General features: G+C 36.1%; 1 protein-coding gene across 1 annotated transcript in view; it reads right to left on the bottom strand.

Annotated features, from left to right (window-relative positions):
• LOC143389909 (DENN domain-containing protein 1B-like) overlaps positions 1-15,532 on the bottom strand; it is a 107,284-nt gene extending 91,752 nt beyond the window's left edge. The window contains exons 1-3 of the mRNA XM_076842639.1: positions 15,488-15,532; positions 8,126-8,179; positions 5,303-5,413 (exon numbers count right to left, since the gene is read on the bottom strand). Of these exons, the coding sequence (XP_076698754.1) occupies positions 5,303-5,413; positions 8,126-8,179; positions 15,488-15,532 (210 nt within the window). The remainder of the gene's footprint in view (positions 1-5,302; positions 5,414-8,125; positions 8,180-15,487) is intronic.
• Positions 15,533-26,144: the final 10,612 nt, after the last annotated feature.

Here is a 26,144-nt window from a genome sequence, read left to right as displayed (position 1 = left end):
CCTCCTCCAAATAACCTCCACATATCCCTACCTAAAAGGCATTTCATGATGACATTAACATGCCCATTTCAACACTGCAGTCAGCCATACCACGATGTTCACAGCAGCAGTGTACATGTCAGACAATGCAATGATAAGCAGAATTATTACCTAGAGTTTCAGCTGATATAATTGGGTAGAATTCAGGATCTAATAATTGTTCCTAAAATATCTTTCCCTAAAAGGTTCTGATAATAATTTTTTAAAAATATTACCTTTTTAGTTATAGTAGGACACAATACATATATTCCACTTATTTATTTTTATGTGGTGCTGAGGATCGAACCCAGGGTGTCACACATGCAAGGCAATCACTCTACCACTAAGCCACAACCTCAGCCCAATATCAATTTTTAACTGCACCACTCCTTAAAGCCTTAAGAACACAAAGGTCAAAAGCACTCTTCAAGAACCTTAAGAAACAAGTAGGCCTGCATACTCTTTGTTCTTCTGCTAACTGTTCAATTCTTAATCTCCAGGAAGAATCTCTGAGGTTCAGGTTTCAGATTAAATGCTGATACAGGTGGTACCATTAATAGACAAATCAAGAATATGTACAATCCAGATGGAGAGGTTGAAATCCTCTGGACTCCTCTTTAGTCAAACTAAACATATAAAATCTATGTTTTAAGAGCTGATTTTCTGGGAAATCACAAGATTTCCTTTTGGGTATGCCCTTGATAGAATTAATGAGAAAGGGAGAGAAAAGCATATGCTTAAATGCCTGGGGGCAACTATAACAAAGGAAGAAATTACAGTTTATTAATGCAATTCCAACACTCACAGCATATTGCTTGCTCTAAATACTCTAGAAAGAAAAGGCCCTGCACAATCAAATCTCTGTAACTAACATGCTTACAGACATTAAAATGGTAATATTTACCAACTAAATATTGGTCCAAATAGTAGCTAACACTTAGACATCTGCTTTAAAGAGAAGCATCCCTTCCACCTGCTTCTACAGGCCACAAAGATACACTCTAGTTAACATATTACTGACAGGATGATGAGAAAGCTCCTGTCAGATGCTGGCCAGCCGGGTGTTTGAGACAAAATGCACAGCCCCAGCTGACTAGTTAGAGAAAGTCTGGTGTGGTACAATTATAGAGGCATATGACAAGGCTTTATGCCTGACTGATTTGAGAACGGATATCATGACTTTAAACAGCAGTCCTCCCTACCTGTGGTCACAAAACAGCAATAAGTCAACTGATACAACCTTGTAATACCATGATTTATTCCTTTGCTTTGAATATATGAGAGTCTGAGAGGATATTCTGCTAGTCTACCAAGATTCACTTGGGGCTTAAACATCTAAGGCCTGCCTACAGAATGCATAAAATCAATTTTCTAGTTCAGGATTATTGTAAACCATTTCATGTATACTTATTAATGTATAAATCAAAGAATAAAAACAAAATTGATGATGTCCCTGTTAATTAAACTCAAACATGTAAAAATATAATAATTAATCCTAACACAATACACACTTGAATAAATGGGAGGAAAACCTGTTTAAATCTTCAAGACATAATAACAGTCTTGTTATTTTTGCTTATATATCTTAAAACTAAATATTTTTATTTTATATTTTATCTTTCTCAAAAGTTAAAACTAATCATTCTTAATTACAAATAGCTTCTGAAGAAAGGGTCCTTTTAAGTTAATTGATTCCCTACCACTGTATTGCCATGAAAAAAAAAAAAAAAAAAACTAAGCAAGCTATATTTTGACAAACATCACTTTAACATAATCAGAAAGATATTATGGTTTTCAAGAGTAAACAACCAAGGCAAACAAACTGCTAAAATAATAGAATTGTGAATGTTAAGACACTTTAACTTATATGGGTTCTTATAATAATTGAGATTTTGGCTATATATATTTAAAAGATGATCAAGGGGTGAAAAAATGTTTGCATTAATATTAAGTAAGTTATAGTTCCTATGGTATGTAAAAATACAAGAATGTAAAAATCTTAAAATCAAGTCAATCCTTTAGTGATAATTCTTTGGATATTTCAGCGATTTCATTAAGCTTTTCTTAAAAAATACTTTATCCCTAATTTATATTATGATATTAATCCTTCATCTTAAATTTTACTATCCATGGAAGTTATAGCACACATATTTATAGGTACTATATATATCAGATAATTGGTCAAGATAGATTCAAGTAAAGCAGCTTCTCCCACATTACAAGGGTAAGAAGATTATGAAAAGCAAATTGAATTATATTTATTTTATCAGTTCAACTGCCTCAGAGAATGATCCAAAACAGAGCTGATACTTACAGGTGAAATCACCCAAAAGTTTTTAAGAACTGTCATAAACTGCTGATATTAAGTTGACCTTGAACATAGGAAACAACTCCCTACATAATACCAACCTTTAAAACAATACGTTTTAGTAAAATATTAAATTATAGGATAGGCATGTTAATTTTTGCTCTAAACTACAAATCTAGGCTATTATAAAACTACAGTTAAGAGCTGGGGATGTGTCTCAAGTGGTAGTGCACTCGCCTGGCATGCGTGCGGCCCGGGTTTGATCCTCAGCACCACATACAAAACAAAGATGTTGTGTCTGCCAAAAACTAAAAAATAAATATTAAAATTCTCTCTCTCTCTCTCTCTCTGTCTCTCTTTCTGTCTCTCTCTCTCTCTCTCTCTCTCTCTCTCTCTCTCTCTCTCTCTTTATAAAAAAACCTAAACATTGAACATTTATCCTACATAGACACAATCTTAAGCACTTCAATTATGTGTTTGTGTCCATTAATTCTTATAGCAACCCTATGAGATTAGATTGCATTTACTCTTGAAGAAACCAAGTCAGAAGGGTTACACATCCTCTAAGAGAAGGATAAAAATTAAAATAAAACCAAATTTTTTTCAAAAACACGTGTTCAGATTTATTCCTACTGTGTTCTAAACGCAGCAGCTTACACTCCATTCACATAGCTAATTTTCCTCAGATCTCTGCCTAAATTCTATCTCACTGGAGAGGCATTCCCTCCCACAATTACCTTACATAAAACCAAAACCTGGCTCTTGCCTTATCCTCTGTACACACACACTCACTTTATCCTTTAACAAATAGTACTCAGCATTGTATGACATAACAACTATTTATTTGTTCATTTGTTTATCTGTTTCACAATAGTTGGATATAAGCACCAAGACTGCTTGAACTTTGTTTTGCTTTCTGTTGAATTCTTAGTATGTAGGAAAATATCTGATGCATAATATGTGCCTCATAAATATTTGTTGCATAAATTAATCCTACTAAAAATTAGTTCTTATAAAGTTAATCCTATAAAACAATTTGTACAATTATTTTAATCTTCATAAAATCAATATAACAATATCCTTTATAATATTAATATCATGTTTAAAAATTAAGGAGGAAGAGGTGGACAGAGAATAAAGAATGGGTTTACTTCAGTGATAAGTTAAAAACAGTAGAAACTCAAATATATAAAATGTTGTGGTTTCAATATGAGATAACCCCTGAATACTCAAGTGTGAACCAATAAAGGAATGTTCAGAAGTCAAATAATTAGATTATGAGAGCTGTAACTTAATCAGTAAATTAATCCATTTGATGGGTTTATAATTTGAATGGATTCATGGGTGGAAACCGTAGACAGAGAGGGCATGAGTAGAGGAAGTAGGTCACTGCTGGTATGCTTTTGGGAATTATATTATCCATGATTTCTTGTTCTCAAGCACTTTCTCACATACCTGCATTCATTCTCATTCTCATTCCCTCTCCCTCTCTCTCATTCATATTCTCTCTCTCTCTCTCTCTCTCTCTCTCTCTCTCTCTCTCTCTCTCTCTGTCTCTTTCTCTCTCTCTCCTTCCTGGCTTCATGAACTGAGCATCTTTCCTCTACGATGTCCTCTTCCATGATGTTCTGCCTTACCTCAGGCCCTGAACTATGGAATCAGCAGCCAACCATGGACTGAACCTCTGAAGCAGTAAGTCAAAGTACCATGTGACTCAGACTGAACATCTCAACATGTTTTAAAGAAGTATAAGAAAAATGTAACCTACATTACTGACCAGTACTTACTCTCTGATACTACCTCATCACTTTTTCACATTTACTCCTTTATATGCTTACATTTTTAAACATGTACAATGTATTTCAATTTGGGGAAAAGTGAGTTCATCAATATTAAATATTTAAAATCTCAAAATTTTACTTTTTCAGTTGTAAAGCAAAAGAAATAAGCCAAGACAGAATTAGGAAACCTAGTTTCTCATTAATTATTTCTAGTTTTTTGGCCTTGGGATGACCATTTAAAATCTCTGAAAATACCTTGCTCATTATTAAATACTAAACAGATATCCCAAAGAAATAAAGAAATCCTAACCCTCATTCTACTTTTAGGTGCTAAAATATTATTAATTTTTTATTTCTACTCTAGGAAAATAAAATATTAAAATTATAGTTTTATTTATTATCAAGTAAACAATTATGTGGAGAAGCAAACTCATGCAGTATTGAATAATGGTTTTTAATATCTTACAGATTACTCAAAACTTTAAGTTTGTATTAACTAAAAAGTTGAAAAAAAAACATATTTTTATGCTTAATGCAGAATAAATTATGAAAACTAGTAAAATACATTTAATTTTTTTTCTGTAACCCAAGAAATTCCTCCTATTCTCACAGCCTTTACCACAGTAATGAAGACCTTCCAAAAGAACATTTTAGTGAGTGTCATAAAACCTGTGATTTATAAAAAATGCTACTTTGACTTTTAAGTTATTATCAGTCTGAAGAGCTCCTCCAAACCAGAACTATTATAGAATCTACTCCCAAACCACTACTTGGCAACAAAGATGAATCTACCTATTACCAGGTTAGGATAGCAGCTATTATCATGGCCCCTTGATTTCTTTCAAGTAGCTCCATTGGAAAAAGCCATAAGTGAATAATAAAGATCTCATAATAGCTCTTAAGAATTCTTTATGTGGTAGAAGGTACTAAAATGAACTGTGGAGGGTTAAAAAGAGGAAAAAAAACTCTCATCTCCTGATAAGAAAAAATAATTAACCTGATTTAGTGCATCTAAGAAAGCCTTCTATAAATCAGAATTTTGTACTTCAAGAGCCAGATTAAAACCATATATAAAAAATATGTAGATATTGTCTTATAAGTACACATAACACATTTCTAAATCTGCAGAGGTTTTTAGGTCTGTTTGTGAAACACTCAATACATGCTATTTAAAAGGAAAGTGTGAAGTACTTACAGTGCTTAATTTGCTAGAGGTAATAATGATGCGCCTTTCGTGTAGCATACTGGCATACAGTTGCAGCATATTGTTCACATCCACGGCAACAAAATATTCTGTAAGATTTCTCTGTACAAGTAAAAAATAATTCTCAAGTTACAGCTTATGGTGAATATGAAGAAAAACATTTTATACTTTTATAAAAAGTCTTAAAGTTCAAAGAATGTTGTTATTAAAAGTGGCATTCATTAAAATAATCAAATTTAATACTATTCTGCTGCTACATGAAGCATGCAATATTCCATTATTATTGGAAGTATAACCCTCTCCACAAAAGTGTTTCTCAGAGGGTGATCAGAGGGTCGCATATTTCCCAGCCTCCCTCCCCCAACACCAAGTATTTGAAAAGAAGCTGATTTCCTGGGCCCCCACCAAACTACTGAATTATTATCTTTAGAGCATGGTCCCAAGAAACTGCTGTTTAAACATATTCTCCTGATGATTCTTACAGACAGTGATTTTTGAAAAACCACTGTTCCAGAATTCTCCGAGTCTTCTCATGTTTGTCATTCACTCTGCAGGCAAAAATTATTGTCCAATACACAAGACAACCAAAGGATAAGATGGATTTATAAGAAGTCCTTGATTCTTTATTAAGGAATATCCTTTGTTTATACCACATGTCAGGCTTGCTTTATACCACTATAACCAAATGTATTTGGTGATATCCTAAATTGATTCCTTGATTTAACAACTCTTATAAGATGTATCTTACATAAGAATAAAATTGGGATGAATTACATTGATTTTCAGATTCTCTCTTTGAAATTACTAATTTTTAGCTTTCTGTAATCAAATTTAAGCATAACAGAAAGCAATAAAGTAATGAAGAAACTGATTAAGATATGATAATAAATTGAACTGTACTACCAGGTGAACTATGACCTGGAAGGATGAAACTTAGTTGGGCAAAAAGAAAAGAAATCCTGCTTTTTTTTTCAATTTTGAAAAGACAGAAACTTTATCAAAATAAACTGGTAGTCAGAGAAGAACATATCAGTAGAGACTATATATCAGTCAGTGATGTTGAATTGATGGGGAGAGATCCATTTCCTGTTTTAATTAAGGCCCACTTTACCTTCCACTTCAACACTGCATATACAAAGTTACATTCACAACATTAAATATTAATTTTTCCTATAATTTTAAAGATAGATAATTTTTAGATAGGGAATTATTTCACAACACAGAATGCTTCTTGATATTTGTGTCCTTTGTTTGTTTGTTTGTTTGTTTCCCCCTAAACAAGACTTCTTTGCTAAATAAAATGCGTTAAGGGAGATTTTTAAAACTTTTATTCTCAGTGGTATTTCATTAGAATGTTTATTTCTCTAAAACGTTCAAAGTAATAGTCTTTAAAAATCCATGGTATTTGTTAATTAAAGCTATTAGTTGTCTGTTGGTAAATGTAAGAGAAAGGTGGAGAGGATAGAAGGTAGAAGAGAGTTACTTTGACTTTGTATTAGAAACTGTGCTGTGAATGGGCCATAACCACATAAGCCAAGATATGGTCAGTTGTCCATGAGGTAAATATAGGAGGAAGCCCTGTGCACAAGGTGCAGAGGTCAAGACCCCCCTATCTGTGATGGGCCTTGACACTTGAGGATCTATCTCAGGCCCATAGTAAGAGAAATAATGCTAAGTCTTTTCATAGGGGTTGTCTAAAATAATCCTTTTAAATAGGGTTTCCCAGGATTCACCTCTACTAGAAACAGTTTTGATTAGATATTCTCTTTTGAGTATTAGAATATTTACACTTGCCTTCTTTATTTTCACTCAGTAGGTTTGAAAACATTTGAAAAAAGAGTAGAATTCTTAGGTAAATAATAAGTGTATTTGAACATATTTTTTCCAATTGATTTTCGCTTGACTTTTGATTGAATTATTTAGATTCAGTTCAACTTTCCAAGAGAAACTGAAGAAAAAGTATATAAGGGAATATTTTATTTTCATAGTTATTTTAAAAAGCAAAAAATATTTGTTATTTCCACTTACCCATGTAAACTTTTCCATAAAATATTAATTTGTGACATTATAGAAACACAGACTATTTCTACTATTTAAGAGGCTCTTAAATGAAAGATTATTTAACAATAATTTTTTTCACACAAGAAGTTAAGGCCAAAAAGAGTATATTACCAAAGATTTTTTACACATATACACACACCTCAACTTGATTCAGGGAAGCTCAGGATCTAACTGAATATGTAAGACCCTACCTAAGTGTTCTAAATGACGAAATACTTTCCCTCATATCATTTTTCTTAATTTTCTTTATCAACAATAGATTAATTTGAAATCTAATTAAAATGCAAAATTAATTCATTTTTTTCAATTTCTTATAATACTCTTCAAGCTTCAAGAAATATATATTACTTTAAAATAAAACCAGGAAATCAAGTATAGTACACTTAGATTAGGACAGAGTCATAGACAAGAAATCTAAAATGCAGTGGTCAGTTCATTAAAGTAGTCATCTCCTGAGACACGTTCTCAGCTTTGTATAGGGAAGCAGAATCTAACAGAATGTTCATAACTAACTATTCCTCAGATAATTTTTCCCAATTTTCTTTATCAACAACATATTAAGAAAGGTATAACAGGGCAGATGCATAAAGAGGAAAAGAATACAACACCATTATTGTTTATCTCTTCATTATTTCTCAAAAATACAGACAGTTATAATGTATCTTATTTCTCTATGCAGGAATCCATAAGAGTGAGACCAAAATAAATAAAATTTGTAATATAAGTAATAAAAGTAAAAAACAGAAAACTTACACTCTCAGGTATTGTTGGGAGTCCAGTTACATCAGGGGCAATGAAGTAGGAATGCTAATCAGTAAAAATAAATCATGTAAGAAAAGAATTAAATTTTGGGATTAAAAATAAGAAAATAGTTTAATTCATAAATGTCATAGGCTGACACTCAAGATTTGTTGAATTTAAGAAACTCTTAAATGAAAGAGCAGGTTTATATAAATCTAACAATGACTTTTCAGTTAAGGCCAAAAGAGTATATTACCAAAGATTTTATACACATATACACATACCTCAACTTGATTCAGGGAAACTCAGGACCTAACTGAATGTGTAAGATCCTACCTACATGTTCTAAATGAAGAAATACTTTCCCTTATATCATTTTTTCTTAATTTCTTTATCAACAACATATTAAGAAATGTATAACAGAAGAAATAAAAAGGAAAAAGACATAACACCAGTATTCCTTATTTCTTCATTACATTTCTCACAAATGCAGATATACTCATTATTATACTATTCTTCTATGCAGGAATCCATAATGTAAGTAAAAAAGTAGAGAACAAAAAAATTATACACACAAACACATATATACACCTGTATGTATGTGTGTGTGTGTATATATATATATATATATATGTGTATATATATATATATATATATATATCTGAGAGTATATATTCTTAAAACATATCTAATTTAGGTAGACTAGAGAAATAAAGCTTCTCCTCCCAAAAATATGTCAAAATATATTAAAATTCCAGAGTTTATAAGCTAAGTCACAATAAATCTCTTTGTAAAACACAGTTATTAAATGCTTAAATCTTAAAAATATCTTGCCTATATATATAAATATATATATATATATATATATATATATATATATATATATATATATATATATATATATATATACTTGAAATAGCACTCAATCCCCTCTCCAATTTCCTCTCTAACCAATGTTGTCTATTGTTTTTCCAAAATAAAAATACAGTCTTGGCCCCAGTCAAACATCCCAATGAAAACATTTCAGTGATTTTCATTTGTCCAGTGAATTTATTACAAATTCTGGAGCATGGCCTATGAATTCTTGTTCCTGCGATATCTGGGAGCTCTCTCTCATCTTTCTCCCTCCCCGCCCCTCTCATTTGTTCTACCTCTATTCTGAAACACAGAGCTCCTGTCAGGTCCCAGAGTGGCTTGTGCTGCTATCTGCATCAAGTTCTTTGCATTTGTGGGTCCCCAGCCTAGAATGCAGCAGGGTCCATGACCTATTCATCATTTAGATCTCAACTAATGAAAAATACCCACAAAAATGTTTTAATGACCCCACTAATTCATGTTCCCTATTTTAAGTTTCCATACATGAGTATAAATTTGTCTCAAGATATTTTTCCTGGACAGATTTTACTTTTATCTTATTTATAATTTGTCTATCCTTGTATTCCTCACTATGCTGTAAGCTTAATGAGGAGAGGACCAAGTCTGTTTTGCTCATTGCAATATTCTAAACACTTAGCAGAGGGCCTGACTCAATGTACATAAAATTGTTTGAAAATAGGGATGATGGACCTACTTGTGTTCTTTCTATCATTAATTTAAAACCAATATGCTGAAATCATATAAGGGCAGAGATCCAATTTGTCCAAGAGTTTCTTTCCCATCCCTAGCATTGTTCCTGGGCTATGAAAATTCTCAACATTTTTTAATTTAATGATTAAATTGGATCATCCCCAAATAAGTCTTACCTCACTATGGAATAGCACTCCACTTTTTAAATAATCACCAAGCTCCACACACAAAGTTACTCTAAATAGATTTCTTTTCTTGATTTTCAAGTTCATTAATCATAAAAGCACACCACATAACTATTTGTAAGCCTTAAAACCTCTAGAGTCTCACACTTCTTTTTCATGCCCACTGGCTTGATCCACGCCCCCTCATCTTTTATAGGAATATGGCAGTAGCTCTGTGAACTCTTGGCACCAATCTCGTTCCCTCTAATCTACCTACTGCTCATCCATCTAGGGAATTGTTACAATCTGAACTTGTATTACTGGTATTTCCTGTTTAAAGTCCTGCATTGGCATATTCATACTTTTGGTCTCATAAGATCTAAGTGATTTTTAGTCACAAGGGAAATGTGTCCACACTATATCACTAAGTATAACAATCAGGATGCAGACCACATTTTCAGTAAGATACACATTTTGCTAAATAAAAAAATATATCCACAGGGTCATGAGCAAAAACAACAACCACCAAAAAAAGAGGCTCAGAAGAAGACAGAGAAGGAAAAGAACAAGAAAGGGGGAAAAGAGGAGAAAGAAGGGGTGGAATGATTATTTTTTTAAAAAATGATTAAGTGTGAATATTCTTGGGTGATACAATTATAGGCAATTCTCATTCTCCAGTCTATAAAATGACACATTTTCTACAGTGAGGAAATATTCCTGTTTCAATTTTGGAAAGGCAAATAAAAGATCAATAACATTCTCTGAGTCCCAGAGAATCTAAAAAGTAATTCAAATCCCCAATAATAATTAATATATATACAATAAAGCCATTATCCAGGGTTAGATGGGCAGATTTTACCACGGAATGTTCCCATATTTTACATTTCTCCATGGTGTTCCATATGTTCGCAAAGTAAATCAAGACATAAGTTTGCTTTCCAGAAAAATTCAAAGCAACTGCTTGAGAACTCTACTCTGTGCACTATTCTTAAATTATGTGTTTTCCCATCTCCATATCTTTGAAAATAACTTCTCCCTGTTTTTGGAGTCCATCACCTTATTTTCAAATGCTCCCTTGCTTCTCCTTTGTGCTTTAACAGTAACTTAGTGATATTCTATCATAAAACTGTTTACTCAGAGATGCAATTATGGCTTAGTCTTCCAGTATTCTGTGACTTCCTTGTGAACAATAAAACTATTTCAGTTTGAGTTTTAGTACTCTGTAAAATGTCTGAATAAGATTTGTGATGAATAATGTGTTAGATAAGTAAATTCATACAAAAGCTAAAAAAGCATATTTCTGATAAGACTAAATAATTGACTATATAAATATGCATAAATATACATACTCAAATTAGAATTACATACAATGTTACAAAAAAGTAGTCAACTATTTTGCAATAATATATACAATGACAACACATTTGACCAATGTTCAAAATTAGGTAAATAACGCTTTAAAGCTTTTATAATAAAAGACCCGGGCTTGATAAAAGTAAAAAATCTGGATTGAATTTCTAATTTTATTTCTTTTATCTTCTTTTCTAAGTGAATACAGAAAGCTTTAAAAAAGGAAAAGAACAAGAATAATTGGTACTCTTGCATTATTATTACATTTATTTTTTTTCTAGAGAGAGAGAGAATTTTTATATTTATTTTTTTAGTTTTCAGTGGACACAACATCTTTATTTTTATTAGTATGTGGTGCTGAGGATGGAACCCAGTGCCCGGCACATGCCAGGTGAGCACGCTATAGCTTGAGACACATCCCAGCCCTATTACATTCATTTTACCATTAAATTATCTGCAATGCTTTTACTAACTTTAGAAAATTAATGTTAGAGTTTTTAATATTAAAAAATTAATTTTTCTCAAAAGTTTTTAAAAACTGCCTGACTCTCAACCAAGAATATTATTCCTGAGCATGATCATTGCTTCTCATGATGGAAGGTCTTTACTTTTCTTCAGTACAGAGGTTTTCAGTGATTTTTGTCAACATGAACTTTTTAAAATCATTTTCTTTGTGTAGTGCATGGTCTAAAATATTTTGTCTTATACACTGTATCAGTTGTAAAGTGTGTCTCCTTTTATATTTTAATGTTATTCTTATTTTAATTAAATGTTAATAACACAATAATATTAAAGACACTGCTATTGTTGTGCAAATAAAATTGGCAGGAACTTTTTCCTAGTTCATAGTTAATGGCTGAATAAATCTATATATCACTGTATACTCAGGTCCGAGGTCCCTCACACACTAGACTTAATCAATTTGCCAATTCAGGTACTAGGACTACCTAAAATGTGACAGGAGCAAATGTTTGAGATACCAACTAAACCCCCTGAAGCTCCAATATCATCAATAGCCATTCAAAAGTTAAACCAAACTATTATAAATGCAGCCATAGCAAAATAAAATTTATCTTTTATTTAATCACCTGACATGGTAACTGTGAGTCCTTTGAAAGCAACTCTGTTTTTTAATCATTTTCCAGAAGTCCAACACACTATATTGGAAATCATAATTTCAACTCTAACATGTACCTATTTGTCATACTTTTGAGAGAAAATTAATTTCCTGTTTTAAGAATTTATTAAACACACAGGCATTCAAGAAACCCACATGATAGTTGGCTTTGAGATGATTAGATAACATTAGAAATGTATATACAATTGCACATGCATAAGAAGCTAAATAGAAGATTAAAGAAAAACATCCCTCTCTTATTATTTAGGAAATTTGTGGCTGAGCATGGTTTTCTGAAATACTAAAATGGCATCACTTGGTTATTAACTGATGCCACTGGACCTTCACTTTTGCCACTGTAAACGTGATGTTGCATGAAAACTGGAGAAATTGGGAAGGCAAAATTTTTAGGAAGAATACTGGAATTAAGAATGGAAAGATGAGGCTGAAGTCATAGCTCAGCGGTAGAGTACTTGCCTAGCATGTGTGAGGCACTGGGTTCGATTCTCAGCACTACATAAAAATAAATAAGGTATCATGCCCACATCCAACTTTAAAAAAAAAGACTGAAAAGACAGAGAGAAAACAAAACATTTCTTCTTGTACTCTTGTAACTGAGGTAGTAACCAGTTCTATAGTATTAATTAGCTATTCAGCCTCATATTCAATATCTTCCTCTTTAAAATGAAAGAATCCAAAGTTGACACATGGGATCCTTGTAATATCTAACATTTTAATACTCTTTGGATAGAAATTTACTCTGTTTGGACTATCTTCTAAACTGGATACTCAAGATAGCAAACATTTAATGTATGAAAGAATAAAACATGAAATGGTACTTACTCATAGAGCCTTGGATTTTCAATGGTTCCAAGTTGGTTTAATAATCTAAATGAAATATAGCCATCACTCATAGCTTCACCCACAGCAACTATAGTAGGGCAAGTTCACAGTAGGTCCTATTCAAAATGCCCTCATGAAAATATAGTATGGTATACCTTCCAGAGGCAAAAGTACTGAAATCACCCCTATTTTCTGAACAGTTTCAGGATTACACAGGAAGCCCTGACTCTGCCAGTTATCTTGAGTCTTCCCTAGAAGACAATATACATATTCAAACATAATGTGAAATCTGTAAATTTTCCTGTAAGATAGAAAAAAGTTATAAATGCTCCTGGTAATCGTTTCCACTAAATAGCCAGAAGTAACATCATTCATTGTGCTTAGTATTACCTCAAATAAAGTAACACATTTATGACTGCATCCTGTAAATTTCTAATGCAAGAGATGTAAAGGAACACTTCTTATTCTGAAGTTTATGCCCAGCTTCAGGCAGAGTATTTTCACCCACCTCACCCATAAATTGGCTCAGGTAATTTCTGGTAGCATCGTATATTAAAATGTTACAGAATAAGCCATCATCCTACTATAAGTATGTAGAAGTGGTAGGTGAGCAATATATATTTTAATACAAAATCAAGCCCAAAAGGAGGAAGTACAAATGAAGAAAAAAACATTCAAGGCCATAAGGGTTGAAGCCCTTGGACCTGAGAACTGGGTGAATGAACGAAAGTGAGGCTGAAGTGTCAACCTGCACAAAGGAAAAAGAGACCTGGTACTAAGTGACAGAGCTGAAATGCAGGTCCCTATAGAGATCCAGGGACCTCAATTTTCTGCATCATCATTGAAGTGATCAAAGGGGAAATTACTCCTCCTGCTTCTGTGCTTGTATGAATCTTTTTTTTTAAAATCATTTCTTTACTTCTTTTTGAGGTTCTAAGGATTGAACCCAAGGCAAGACAGGCATTCTACCACTGAGGTACAAACCCAGCAGGTATTAAGGTTAAGAAAATAATGATAACATGAAATTTAAATTAATACAAGTCATTTAATGAAGAACCCCAAACAATTTACATAAGACTCCTCTAGGATTGTAATGATATAGTTCTAGAAAAAAGGAGTCCAATGTGCTCTGAGAGAGAATTTTGAAAAACAGCTGGCTGCTGAGCATTTTCTATATATATGAAACACATGAATTTCTGATTTAAAAGGGCACAGATTTTTTCATTAACAATTAATCCAGACTTGAAGGGAGCATCAATATTGAAAAATAACACCAAAACAAAATAAATTAATAAATACAACAAGAGAAAAGTGATAGATTATCTTCAGGAAATAATTAGGTTCATAAAACCAAAAAAAAGAAGAAGCTTGAATGAACATAAGAGAATTAATATTTTCAATAAGCTGAACAAAAATGTTGATGTAGAACTTATCTCAAACTATGTTTTCATTTCTAAGTGAGAAAAAAATAAGAATATTTTCAAGGGAAAAAAAAGGAAAACTGGTAGAGACCACTAGCAAAAAGTCACGAATAAGGTATATGTCAGGAAAAAGTTAACACTGAAAGGAAGAAATGCAGGATCAGGAGAACTCCAGACACAAACATAAAAAAATTGGGAAATAAAATTGAATAGTTAATGCAATAATGATATTTATAATTAATATTGATTATTAAAAAAATGGAAGCAAAATACCACAGAATAAAGTATTAAAGATAGATAAAAAGACAAGATTCAAAGAATCTGTGAGGTAAATTATTGCTGTGAATATAATCTAATAAAATAGTCCATGGGGGTAAGATAAATTTTTACATATAAAGCAAAAATAAAAGAAACAAATATGATATATAATATATTCAGGATAACATAACAGCACTATATACATTCCAAACAGCAAAAGAAGAACATAAATTTATATCAAGCATCCATATAGAATTAATTCCTTATCAGAGTAAACATTTTGCTCTGCAAGTGACTGTGAAAAGGATGAAAAGACAAATTACAGCCAGAAGACTTCTAGAGCTAATAAAAAGTTTTAGTAAAGCAGCAGGATACAAGATCAACACACATAATAAACCGAATAATAACCCACTGAAAAAGAAATTGGGAAAACTATCCCATCCACATTAACCTCAGAAAATGAAATAAAATACATGGGAATGAATCTAACAAAAGATGTCAAGGATCTCTACAGTGAAAACTATAGAAAACTGAAGAAAAAAACTGAAGAAGACTTTCGAATATGAAAATTTCTAATGCAAGAGATGTAAATATCATGACATTACCATATGATCCAGCTATACCGCTCCTCAGTACATATCCAAAAGAACTTTACATCATGTTCTTGGATCCGCAGAATCAATATTATTAAAATCGCCATACTACCAAAAGCATTATATAAAGATTCACTGCAATCTCCATTGAAGTGCCAATGATATTCTTACAGAATTAGAAAACGCAATTATAAAATCCATTTGGAAAAATAAGAGATGTATAACAGCCAAAGAAATCCTGAAAAAAAAATATGATGCTGTAGACATCACAATACCAGACTTTGAAATACACTAGAGAGCTATAGTAACAAAACAGCATGGTGCGACAACCCAGACAGACATGAAAATGAATGGACAGAATAGACACAGAGAAAAATCCATGTAGATACAGTTATCTTAAACAAAATAAAGTTGCTAAAAATATACACTGGAGAAAAGTTAGCCTTTTTAACAAATGGAGCTACGAAAACTAGAATCCTATATGTAGAAGAATGAAACTTGGCCTCTATCTCTCACCCTTCACATAAGTCAATTAAAAGTGGATCAAAGACCTCAGAATTAGGTCTTTAACTCTCCAAGTGTTCAAAGAAAATGTAGACCCAACATTGTAACATGTTGGCATAGAAACTACCTGCTTAGCAAGCCCCTTAAAATGCAAGAAATAAACTTAAAAAACAATATATAAGATCTCATTGAATTAAAAAGCTTCTATACAGCAAAGGAAAGTAATAAGAATGCCTACACAATGAAGATCTTTGTCACCCACACCTTTGGTAGGGTATTAATATTAAGAATATAAATAAATAACTCAAAAACTTGACACCAAATACAAATAACCTAATTTATAAGTAGGCAGATGAACTGAACACACACCTCACAAAAGAAAAAATACTATTGGCCAAAAAATCTATTTTTAAAATGTTCAACATTGCTAGTAATCAAGGAAATACAAATCAAAACTATGGTGAGACTTCATCTCACTCTAGTCAAAATAGCAATTATCAAGAATACAAATAACAGTAAGTGTTGGTGAGGATATGAGAGAAAAAGTACACTCATGCATTGTTGATGGGACTGCAAACTAGTGCAACAAGTATGGAAAGCAGTATGGAGATTTCTCAAAATCTAGGAATGGAATTACCATATGATCCAGCTATACCACTCCTCAGCACATATTCAAAAGAACTAAAATCAGCATACTATGGTGACTCAGCAACATCAATGTTTACAGAAGGACAATTCACAAAAGCTGAAATATGAAACCAACCATATTTCAGCTTCAACAGATGAGTAGATAAAGAAAATGTGGTACATATACACGATGGAGTTTTACTCAGCCATAAAAATGAATAAAATTATGGAATTTCCTGGTAAATGGATAGAATCGGAGACTATGATGCTAAGAGAAATAAGCTACACTCACAAAGTGAAAAGCCCAATGTTTTCCCTCATATGTGAAATCAAGCCCAAAGTAAGGAGGAAAAAATGAGAGAAAGAAAGGAAGAGAGAGTGGGAAACAGTGGGGGGATCCCATTAAATAAAAGAAAGATGGTTAAGCTAGGTGGAGGAGACTAAGGGGGAGGAAGAAGGGACAGGATAAAGGAAGAATAAAGGAGTGAATCTAACCTAACTTTTCTATGCCTATATATGAATATATCACCGTGAATCTCACCATCAGGTGTCGCGACCCCTTGCCCGCAAAAAAGACGCAACTCAGGAATCTTCTTTCAGCAGTTTATTCAGGCCCTTGATATTTCTTCTAATCTCCTTTCTGGTCAGATGCCCCTCCCAGCCTTAGTAAAGCATCCCAAGCCCTAATGCGAAGCTGCCACGTGGAACTTTCTCACAGGGTGCTGAGAAACTATGCACCAACTCTCCCAAACAAGGAGTTGTTTGTTACAGACCACAGTGGAGCCAGTGCCATCTTGCAATGGCGACCATAATCTGCAGAAACGGCTCACCACAGTTCCCCCCCTTCAGTTTTTTGAAAACAATACAGGCGAGAGTAGAGGTCCTATCCCACTGTGCAGAAGTGGCTGCATAGTATGGCTCAGTCCTAAGGAGGGCCCTTCCCCAGATCTGAAGCCATATCAGCCGACGCCTTTTTTCATGGGGCGGGGCGTGGACATCAAACCCGCATGCAATAGGACATGCTCTCCTTGAGGTCCACTTCAAGGATCACTCAAGTGCAGTGCCTTGCCTCGCATCCTGTATCGTGATGAAGGTGGACGAAGGGGGACAGCTAAGGCTGAACTGTGGCTGTACACAACGACAAACGAGGTGACAGCACCCTGAAAGAAAGGCATGGACTTTAAGGCGATAGAGAAGCATTAGTGTGGAAACCCACCTGCGTGCAATGGCAGCAAGACCGGCAGAGTGCAAGCGCTTTCCAACACTAAGAGAATAACGAGGAAAGACATGCCGATCCCAGTGCAATGTTATAATAACTTGGGGTGCAACGACCATGTCAAAGATTTACTGTTTAAGCTGCGCAAGCCAGACTTGAGGTGAATTGCCATTTACTAAAGCTGCAAGAGCTTGGATGATCATAGCCTTATCGTGAGCATTGCGGGCCTTGAGACGACAGAGAAACCACAAACAGAGAAACATACCGAAGCAACACATTGCACCAAAAATGCCTACCCCCACCCACTCTTTAAAAAAGGAAAAGGCAGAAGATATCCAATCAGTGAATTGACCCAAAGTCACAGGATCAACACGGGTGTTATTCAAGACAGCTATCTGGGTTAGTTGAGACTGGATCATGTCTTCCGCTTCCATGGACCAATTTCCAGCCAAATATTCGCCAATGATGCGGGAAGCATTCCTGGAATCATTAAATCTGACAGAGGTTATGCATAAATGTGCACGTTGGTCAACACAACCCAAAAGCACTAAGTCAGCCAATTCTTCTACCTGAGCTTAGAGTAAATCTATTCTTTGGTTGGCAGCTAAAATCCCTGACAAAATATGTTGATTAATTGTATTTTGGGATTCAAGTATGGTGGAAGTTTGTTGGACAACTTGATTAATGGTGGCAGCAGTTTGTACTTGATTGGCCATAGCCATTCCGGCCGTAACCGCTGCACCAGCAGATATCGCCACGGCTGTCACTATAGCCGCTGTGATTCCAAAATCTCTGCGGACTCTAAGTAGCTCAACAATAGGGAATTTATCAGCATCCGCAGTGACCGGGATTGGGACAAAAGTTGGAATTTTCATAAACACTGCTACAGTCCAGGAACCATTCCAACACTCAGATAAGAGACAGGTAGTATGAGAACAATCCAGCATCCCCGACGAGGTGGCCTCAGCCAAAAGGAATAAGAAGGGGGATTGGACACAGACCATTGCAGGAGGCAATGTGGCATTATACAACAGAGAGTTGAATGAAACAGATGTAAGTCTATTACCTTGTTCACTTTCCCTAACAGTACCAGAAATATTAGCCAGCCAACTTTTGGCTCCTACCAACTGAGCCAGTGCAGAAATATTGGCTGAATATTGGAAATCAGCCATTAAAACCAGGACCAACCTACTCCTGTAGAGGAGCTGGCACTATTGTTAAAGTTATAAACATACCTATCAAGAGAAGGGGAAAGGGAGAAACCTTTAGCAACTTGATGTTTCTCCCAAGAATGATCCTGACAAGGCGTAAATGTTGGGGGGAAACCAAGATTAGGGGAACAGTAAGGAGAGGCCTTGAAATGAGTGGCATTATAAATACTACTAGAAGAAGGAGGTACTGGGATTAGTACCTCGGAGATAATAGCCAGGGTAGTTATGTTAAGAGCAGAGCTGCTGTTTGCGGGGGTCCCTGAGCCTGATTGCTTCCCCGAAGCTACCTTGCTCAAGACATCACTGATAATGCTTCCTGAGGCCTGATTGGACCGCAATGGGTCCTCCCAGTTAGTCAAATTTTTGGTCTTAAGGCTAATGCAATTAGCGTTTCTAAGGCTGAAACAAAAAACTCCTGTGAGATTAACTTGAGATTGATTAAAAATTCTCTCCATGTCCCCTCTAGGAGAGGCACAGGGAGTAGACATCTCACATGAGGTAGAAAAAAGAGTGGAGAGGACACTAGAATTACCATGAACCGGCATCGGCATTGGCCATGCCCGTGCCACTGCCCACCACCGCATTGGTGTCGCCTGTGCCATCGGCACCAGCACCAGAGCCAGAGCACTTAGCAGAATGAAGATCCTCATCACAGGATTGTTGTGGTATCTCTTGTTGCTGGTCAGCTGATGTCGAGACTCTTCTCGTCAAGCGTTCAGGGACCCACAACGGTTCCGTACGATCCTGGGGAAAAACACATACAGATCCTCGTGCCCATGTCAGCACGGGGTCAGGGCCGTTCCATTGGCCCGTAAGAACATCCTTCCACTTAACATAGCCAATCACAGAGGGCTGAGGGGACACATGTCTATCGGCTGCAGAGCGACCATGAATATCCAAATTCAAAAAATTAATGGTAAAGAGAGCTAAGGACAGGCGTTCTTTAGGAGTGTATTTAGTTCCTATTCCCCCTTTTTGTTTTTGTAAAGTTTCCTTTAAGGTGCGATGAGCACGCTCAACAATGCCTTGTCCTTGAGGATTATAAGGCAAACCATGAGTAAGTTGCACTCCCATAGTAGAACAAAAAGCTGTTAATTGTCTGCCAGTATAAGCAGGTCCATTATCAGTCTTAAGGGATGCAGGTGCACCCCATGCTGCCCATGCCTCTAAACAGTGAGTAATGACATTACGTGCCTTTTCTCCCGATAAAGCAGAAGCATGGATAATTCCAGAGCACGTATCAACGGAAACATGCACATACTTAAGGTTACCAAAGTCAGGTATATGTGTCACATCCATTTGCCAAATAAACAATGGCTTTAATCCCCGTGGGCTTACTCCATAATTAGGGGGATGAAGAAATGTGACACAATGGGGACATTGCAATACTATCTGCCGAGCATCCGCTCTTGAGATGGAAAAACACCTGCACAGCGTTAATGCATTAACAGGGAAGTTTTGGTGAAACAACTTAGCCCTCTCTAAGGAGGAAGCCAAGCATATCAATTGACCTCTAGTGGCTAAGTCCGCACAGGCAGTACCTTGGGATAACGGACCAGGAAGAGAGGTGTGAGCCCTGATGTGCATTGGATAAAAAGAAGCAGTGCGGTTAGAGATAAGCTGTTGAAGCTGAGTAAAGTAAACAGACACATTGTGGGCATCACTAATAGTTCCCAAGGCCTCCAGGACTTTTAGTGCTTGTACCACATAGCTGGAGTCCAAAATAAGATTAAAAGGAAAAGAACATTGTTTAAAAACTTCAATAACAATTTGTAGTTCTACCCATTGTGGATTTCCAGGAGCAAATTGATGCTGGATAGGGGGAGAGTCATTAATTACATAAGCTCCCATTCCAGACTTGGAACCATCAGTAAAAATGTTAACAGCCCCCTCTATGTTTGGGCATGGAAAGCTCTCCACGAAACACCCTCACCATACGGCGGCGGGTCCTGAGGATCATTTTTTTTTTTTTATTCTGAGCTCCTGTTTATTTTTGTTCCCTTCTCCCATAGTTAGACTCCCTAGCTGCCGAGACAGTCTCCCGAGCTCCTCCTCCTCATCGTTCTTCTCTTCTGACCCACTTTTGCATGGGAGTGTGCGCAGTGTACTGAGATTTGGATACAAGCGTTTCCTCCCCCGTTTCTCGCTCTGCACATTCCCTTCCTCCTGAAATATTTCACTCCGTGCCAGAGACAATCGCCTCCTCCCCTGTTTCTCGCTCTGCACATTCCTTTCCTCCTGAAATATTTCACTCCATGCCAGAGACAATCGCCTCCTCCCCTGTTTCTCGCTCCGCACACTGCCATCCTCCTGAAATACCTCACTGCCTGCCGGAGATAATTGTTTCCTCCCCTGTTTCTCGCTCTGCACACTCCCACCCTCCTGAAATACCTCACTGCCTGCCATTTCTGATCTTTCTTCATGTAATTGCTCTAAAACTTCTTGTCCTTTAGTAAGTGCTTCCTGACATCTGCCATCTGCGAGGCAACTACGGATCATCTTCCAAAGGGGTATCACCCCACCCTCTAATATGCCCTGCTCAGAAGCAAAGTCAAGGTCTGTGCCTAACTTATCCCAGCTAGGCAGAGTAAAGCTGTCCGAGAACGGAAACCACGATGCAGCAATATCTGTCTTCTGTAAAAATCTCTGTAAAGTACTACGTTTCACTTCTAGGCTCTTGGAACGTAACAGGTTATCTAGGGCCAGGAGAAGCGGACTTGAAGATACGGCACCCATGACACAACAAAAGACACACAAAAAACAAAAGTGAAAGTAAGAGCGAAAGTACACAGTGCAGCTGCAATAAGATTTAATGCTCTCTCTGGCTTTACAGAGGAGCTGCCGCTTTGACAGCGGGTCCCAATTACCTAGGACTAATCTCCGCTTTAACCGCGGGTCCCAATTATCTAGGACTGATCTCCGCTTTACCTGCGGGTCCCAACTTACCTGGGACTAATTGGTGCACCACCCCTGACTGCTGAAAGTTCTGGTTCCCGGGTTTTCAGCACCACTTGTCGCGACCCCTTGCCCGCAAGGAAGACGCAACTCAGGAATCTTCTTTCAGCAGTTTATTCAGGCCCTTGATATTTCTTCTAATCTCCTTTCTGGTCAGATGCCCCTCCCAGCCTTAATAAAGCATCCCAAGCCCTAATGCGAAGCTGCCACGTGGAACTTTCTCACAGGGTGCTGAGAAACTATGCACCAATTCTCCCAAACAAGGAGTTGTTTGTTACAGACCACAGTGGAGCCAGCGCCATCTTGCAATGGCGACCATTATCTGCAGAAACGGCTCACCACAATCAGGTATCTCCACAAAACACTAACAACAACAACAAAAAGAAACCTAAAAAATAAACAGCAGAAAAGTCTATAGAGTAGAGGAAAGGAACTGCAAGAGGAAGGGGAAATACTGGAGACAGAATTTTAGTAACTTACATTCCATGTTTTTTTAATTCTGTAAAAATGAATCTTAATGTCATGTATAACTAACATGAAACAGTAAAAAACTGTGAAGACGAGTTACAGAACCTAAGAAAATATTTTCAGACCAAATAACTAATAATTAATAATTTCTACAATATGTAAAGATATCTCAAACTCAATAGTTAAAAAATAATCCAATTGGAAAAATGCCAAAAAGCGTGAACACACTCTTCACCTAAAAAGGACTTATAAAGAGATATTCAATATAATCACATGTCAGGCAATGCAAGTTAAAGTCAAATGTGGTGTCAGTATATGCTCATCAGAATCGGTAAAATTTCAAAAATAATGACAAAGCCAAGTGGAAATCAGAGAAAATAGATCACGCATAGTTTTCTCAGGGGAATACAAAATGACACAGCCATTTTGGAAAACAATTGTCAGTTTCTTATAAACTTAAGCAAGCAATTAGTTTATGATACAACAATTGCACTCCTGAGCCTTGTGACAAAAATGAAAACATATTCACACAAAACTTTGTACACAAAATTCTTAATAGCATAATTTGTAATAGCCAAAAACTAAATTCATCCTCTATGCTCTTTTAACAGGTCAACGGTCAAACTATAGTGCATACATACTCTGGAATACTACTCACAGAAGAAAAGGAATGAATTATTCTTACATGTTACATGAATGACCTTTCAGGTTATGTTGCATGAAGAAGAGCCAACAACAAAATCACATACTAAATAATTCCTTTTAACATTTTTGAAATGACAAAACTTTAGAAATATATTTTAATGGATGTCAGAAATCAGAGACAGCTGGGAAATAGCATATATGGTTATAAAAGCACAACATAAGAAATCCTTGGGGTGATGAACTGCTCAGTATCTTCACTGTAGTGGTAGAGACATACCATATACATGTGACTAATCTGTATACATATTATACATACAAACACACACACATATATACACAATTTAGGAAAAAATTTGAAAAAAGAAGATGGACTATACAAACATCAATATACTGCTAATGAAATTATATTACCTATAGTATTATAAAATGTTACCATGGAGGGAAATTGGATAAAAGGTGTGTAGCTCTGTATTAGTTCTTCTATTTGCAAATCTAAAATTATTAAATAAAAATTTTAATTCATTAGTGGACAGACTCAATTCAGTATAACAGGACATACAATTAAGGTTTAAAGAATTATAATATCTTGAACTGACAGTGAGTACAACTTCAAAACCTTAACAGTAACTGGCCCTCCTAAATTCCTCAGACACCAAAGTCAATTCCACTAACTAGAAACTAACTTCATAATATCCATATAAAGTGATTTCTTTATAAATCACTTCCAGCTTTTCATCTCTAAAGAAAATAATTGTGCTATCTTACATGGGTCCTCTTTAAGTTAATTATGTAATACAACTGGCAAAACATTCTCTCCTCTTCTACACATTTTCTCTCATTTAACTCTAAATATATTAGGGAGATTATTACTTATTTGCCATTTTCAGATGTATACACTTTAAGTCTTAATTTGGTATAAATAATATATACAAAAGTCTTATGCTTCCTAAGATTTATATGCTGAAATGATTTCTGGAAAACAAATCATGTTATTTTGAAGGAGACTAAGATCATTTCTTTGGGAAAATATTATACAAACATCTGATCAACTTATCTAAAAAATAAAGTCCTTTGTCAAATTTGTTCAACTATCTGTAACAAATTTTTTAAAGTGATGGAATTTGGGAGAGTGCAAAGCATATTTTCAATAAAATAAAAAGGACTACAGCAGGCACGGTGGCACATGCCTATAATACCAGCAGCTTTGGAGGCTGAGGCAGGAGGATCTTGAATTCAAAGCCAGCCCCTGCAATTTAGTGAGGCGCTCAGCAACTCAGGAAGACCCTGTCTCAAAATAAAACATAAAAAAGGACTGGGGATGTGGCTTAGTGGTTAATGCCCCTGAGTGTCGCGACCCCTTGCCCAGAAGGAAGACGCAACTCAGGAATCTTCTTTCAGCAGTTTATTCAGGCCCTTGATATTTCTTCTAATTCCTTTCTAGGATGCCCCTCCCAGCCTTAATAAAGCATTCCAAGCCCCAATGTGAAGCTGCCACGTGGAACTTTCTCACAGGGTGCTGAGAAACCATGCACCAACTCTCCCAAACAAGGAGTTGTTTGTTACAGACCACAGTGGAGCCAGCACCATCTTGCAATGGCGACCATAATCTGCAGAAACGGCTCACCACAGTTCCCCCCTTCAGTTTTTTGAAAACAATACACGCGAGAGTAGAGGTCCTATCCCACTGTGCAGAAGTGGCTGCATAGTATGGCTCAGTCCTAAGGAGGGCCCTTCCCCAGATCTGAAGCCATATCAGCGGACGCCTTTTTTTGTGGGGTGGGGCGTGGACATCAAACCCGCATGCAATAGGACATGCTCTCCTTGAGGTCCACTTCAAGGATCACTCAAGTGCAGTGCCTTGCCTTGCATCCTGTATCGTGATGAAGGTGGACGAAGGGGGACAGCTGAGGCTGAACTGTGGCTGTACACAATGACAAATGAGTTGACAGCACCCTGAAAGAAAGGCACGGACTTTAAGGTGATAGAGAAGCATTAGTGTGGAAACCCACCTGCGTGCAATGGCAGCAAGACCGGCAGAGTGCAAGGGCTTTCCAACACTAAGAGAATAACGAGGAAAGACATGCCGATCCCAGTGCAATGTTATAATAACTTGGGGTGCAACGACCATGTCAAAGATTTACTGTTTAAGCTGCGCAAGCCAGACTTGAGGTGAATTGCCATTTACTAAAGCTGCAAGAGCTTGGATGATCATAGCCTTATCGTGAGCATTGCGGGCCTTGAGACGACAGAGAAACCACAAACAGAGAAACATACCGAAGCAACACATTGCACCAAAAATGTCTACCCCCACCCACTCTTTAAAATAGGAAAAAGCAGAAGATATCCAATTGGTGAATTGACCCAAAGTCACGGGATCAACACGAGTGCTATTCAAGACAGCTATCTGGGTTAGTTGAGACTGGATCATGTCTTCCGCTTTCATGGACCAATTTCCAGCCAAATATTTGCCAATGATGCGGGAAGCATTCCTGGAATCATTAAATCTGACAGAGGTTATGCATAAATGTGCACGTTGGTCAACACAACCCAAAAGCACTAAGTCAGCCAATTCTTCTACCTGAGCTTGGAGTAAATCTATTCTTTGGTTGGCAGCTAAAATCCCTGACAAAATATGTTGATTAATTGTATTTTGGGATTCAAGTATGGTGGAAGTTTGTTGGACAACTTGAATAATGGTGGCAGCAGTTTGTACTTGATTGGCCATAGCCACTCCGGCCGTAACCGCTGCAGCAGCAGGTACTGCCACGGCTGTCACTATAGCCGCTGTGATTCCAAAATCTCTGCGGACTCTAAGTAGCTCAACAATAGGGAATTTATCAGGATCCGCAGTGACCGGGATTGGGGCGAAAGTTGGAATTTTTATAATCGCTGTTACAGTCCAGGAACCATTCCAACACTCAGATAAGAGACAGGTAGTATGAGAACAATCCAGCATCCTCGATGAGGTGGCCTTAGCCAAAAGGAATAAGAAGGGGGACTGGACACAGACCATAGCAGGAGGCTATGCGGCATTATACAACAGAGAGTTGAATGAAACAGATGTAAGTCTATTACCTTGTTCACTTTCCCTAA

Source organism: Callospermophilus lateralis, unplaced genomic scaffold (assembly GCF_048772815.1).
Source record: "Callospermophilus lateralis isolate mCalLat2 unplaced genomic scaffold, mCalLat2.hap1 Scaffold_74, whole genome shotgun sequence".
NCBI classification, from domain to species: Eukaryota; Metazoa; Chordata; class Mammalia; order Rodentia; family Sciuridae; genus Callospermophilus; species Callospermophilus lateralis.
The sequence above is the reverse complement of the archived record's forward strand: the minus strand, read 5'-3'. Positions and strand labels throughout refer to the sequence as shown.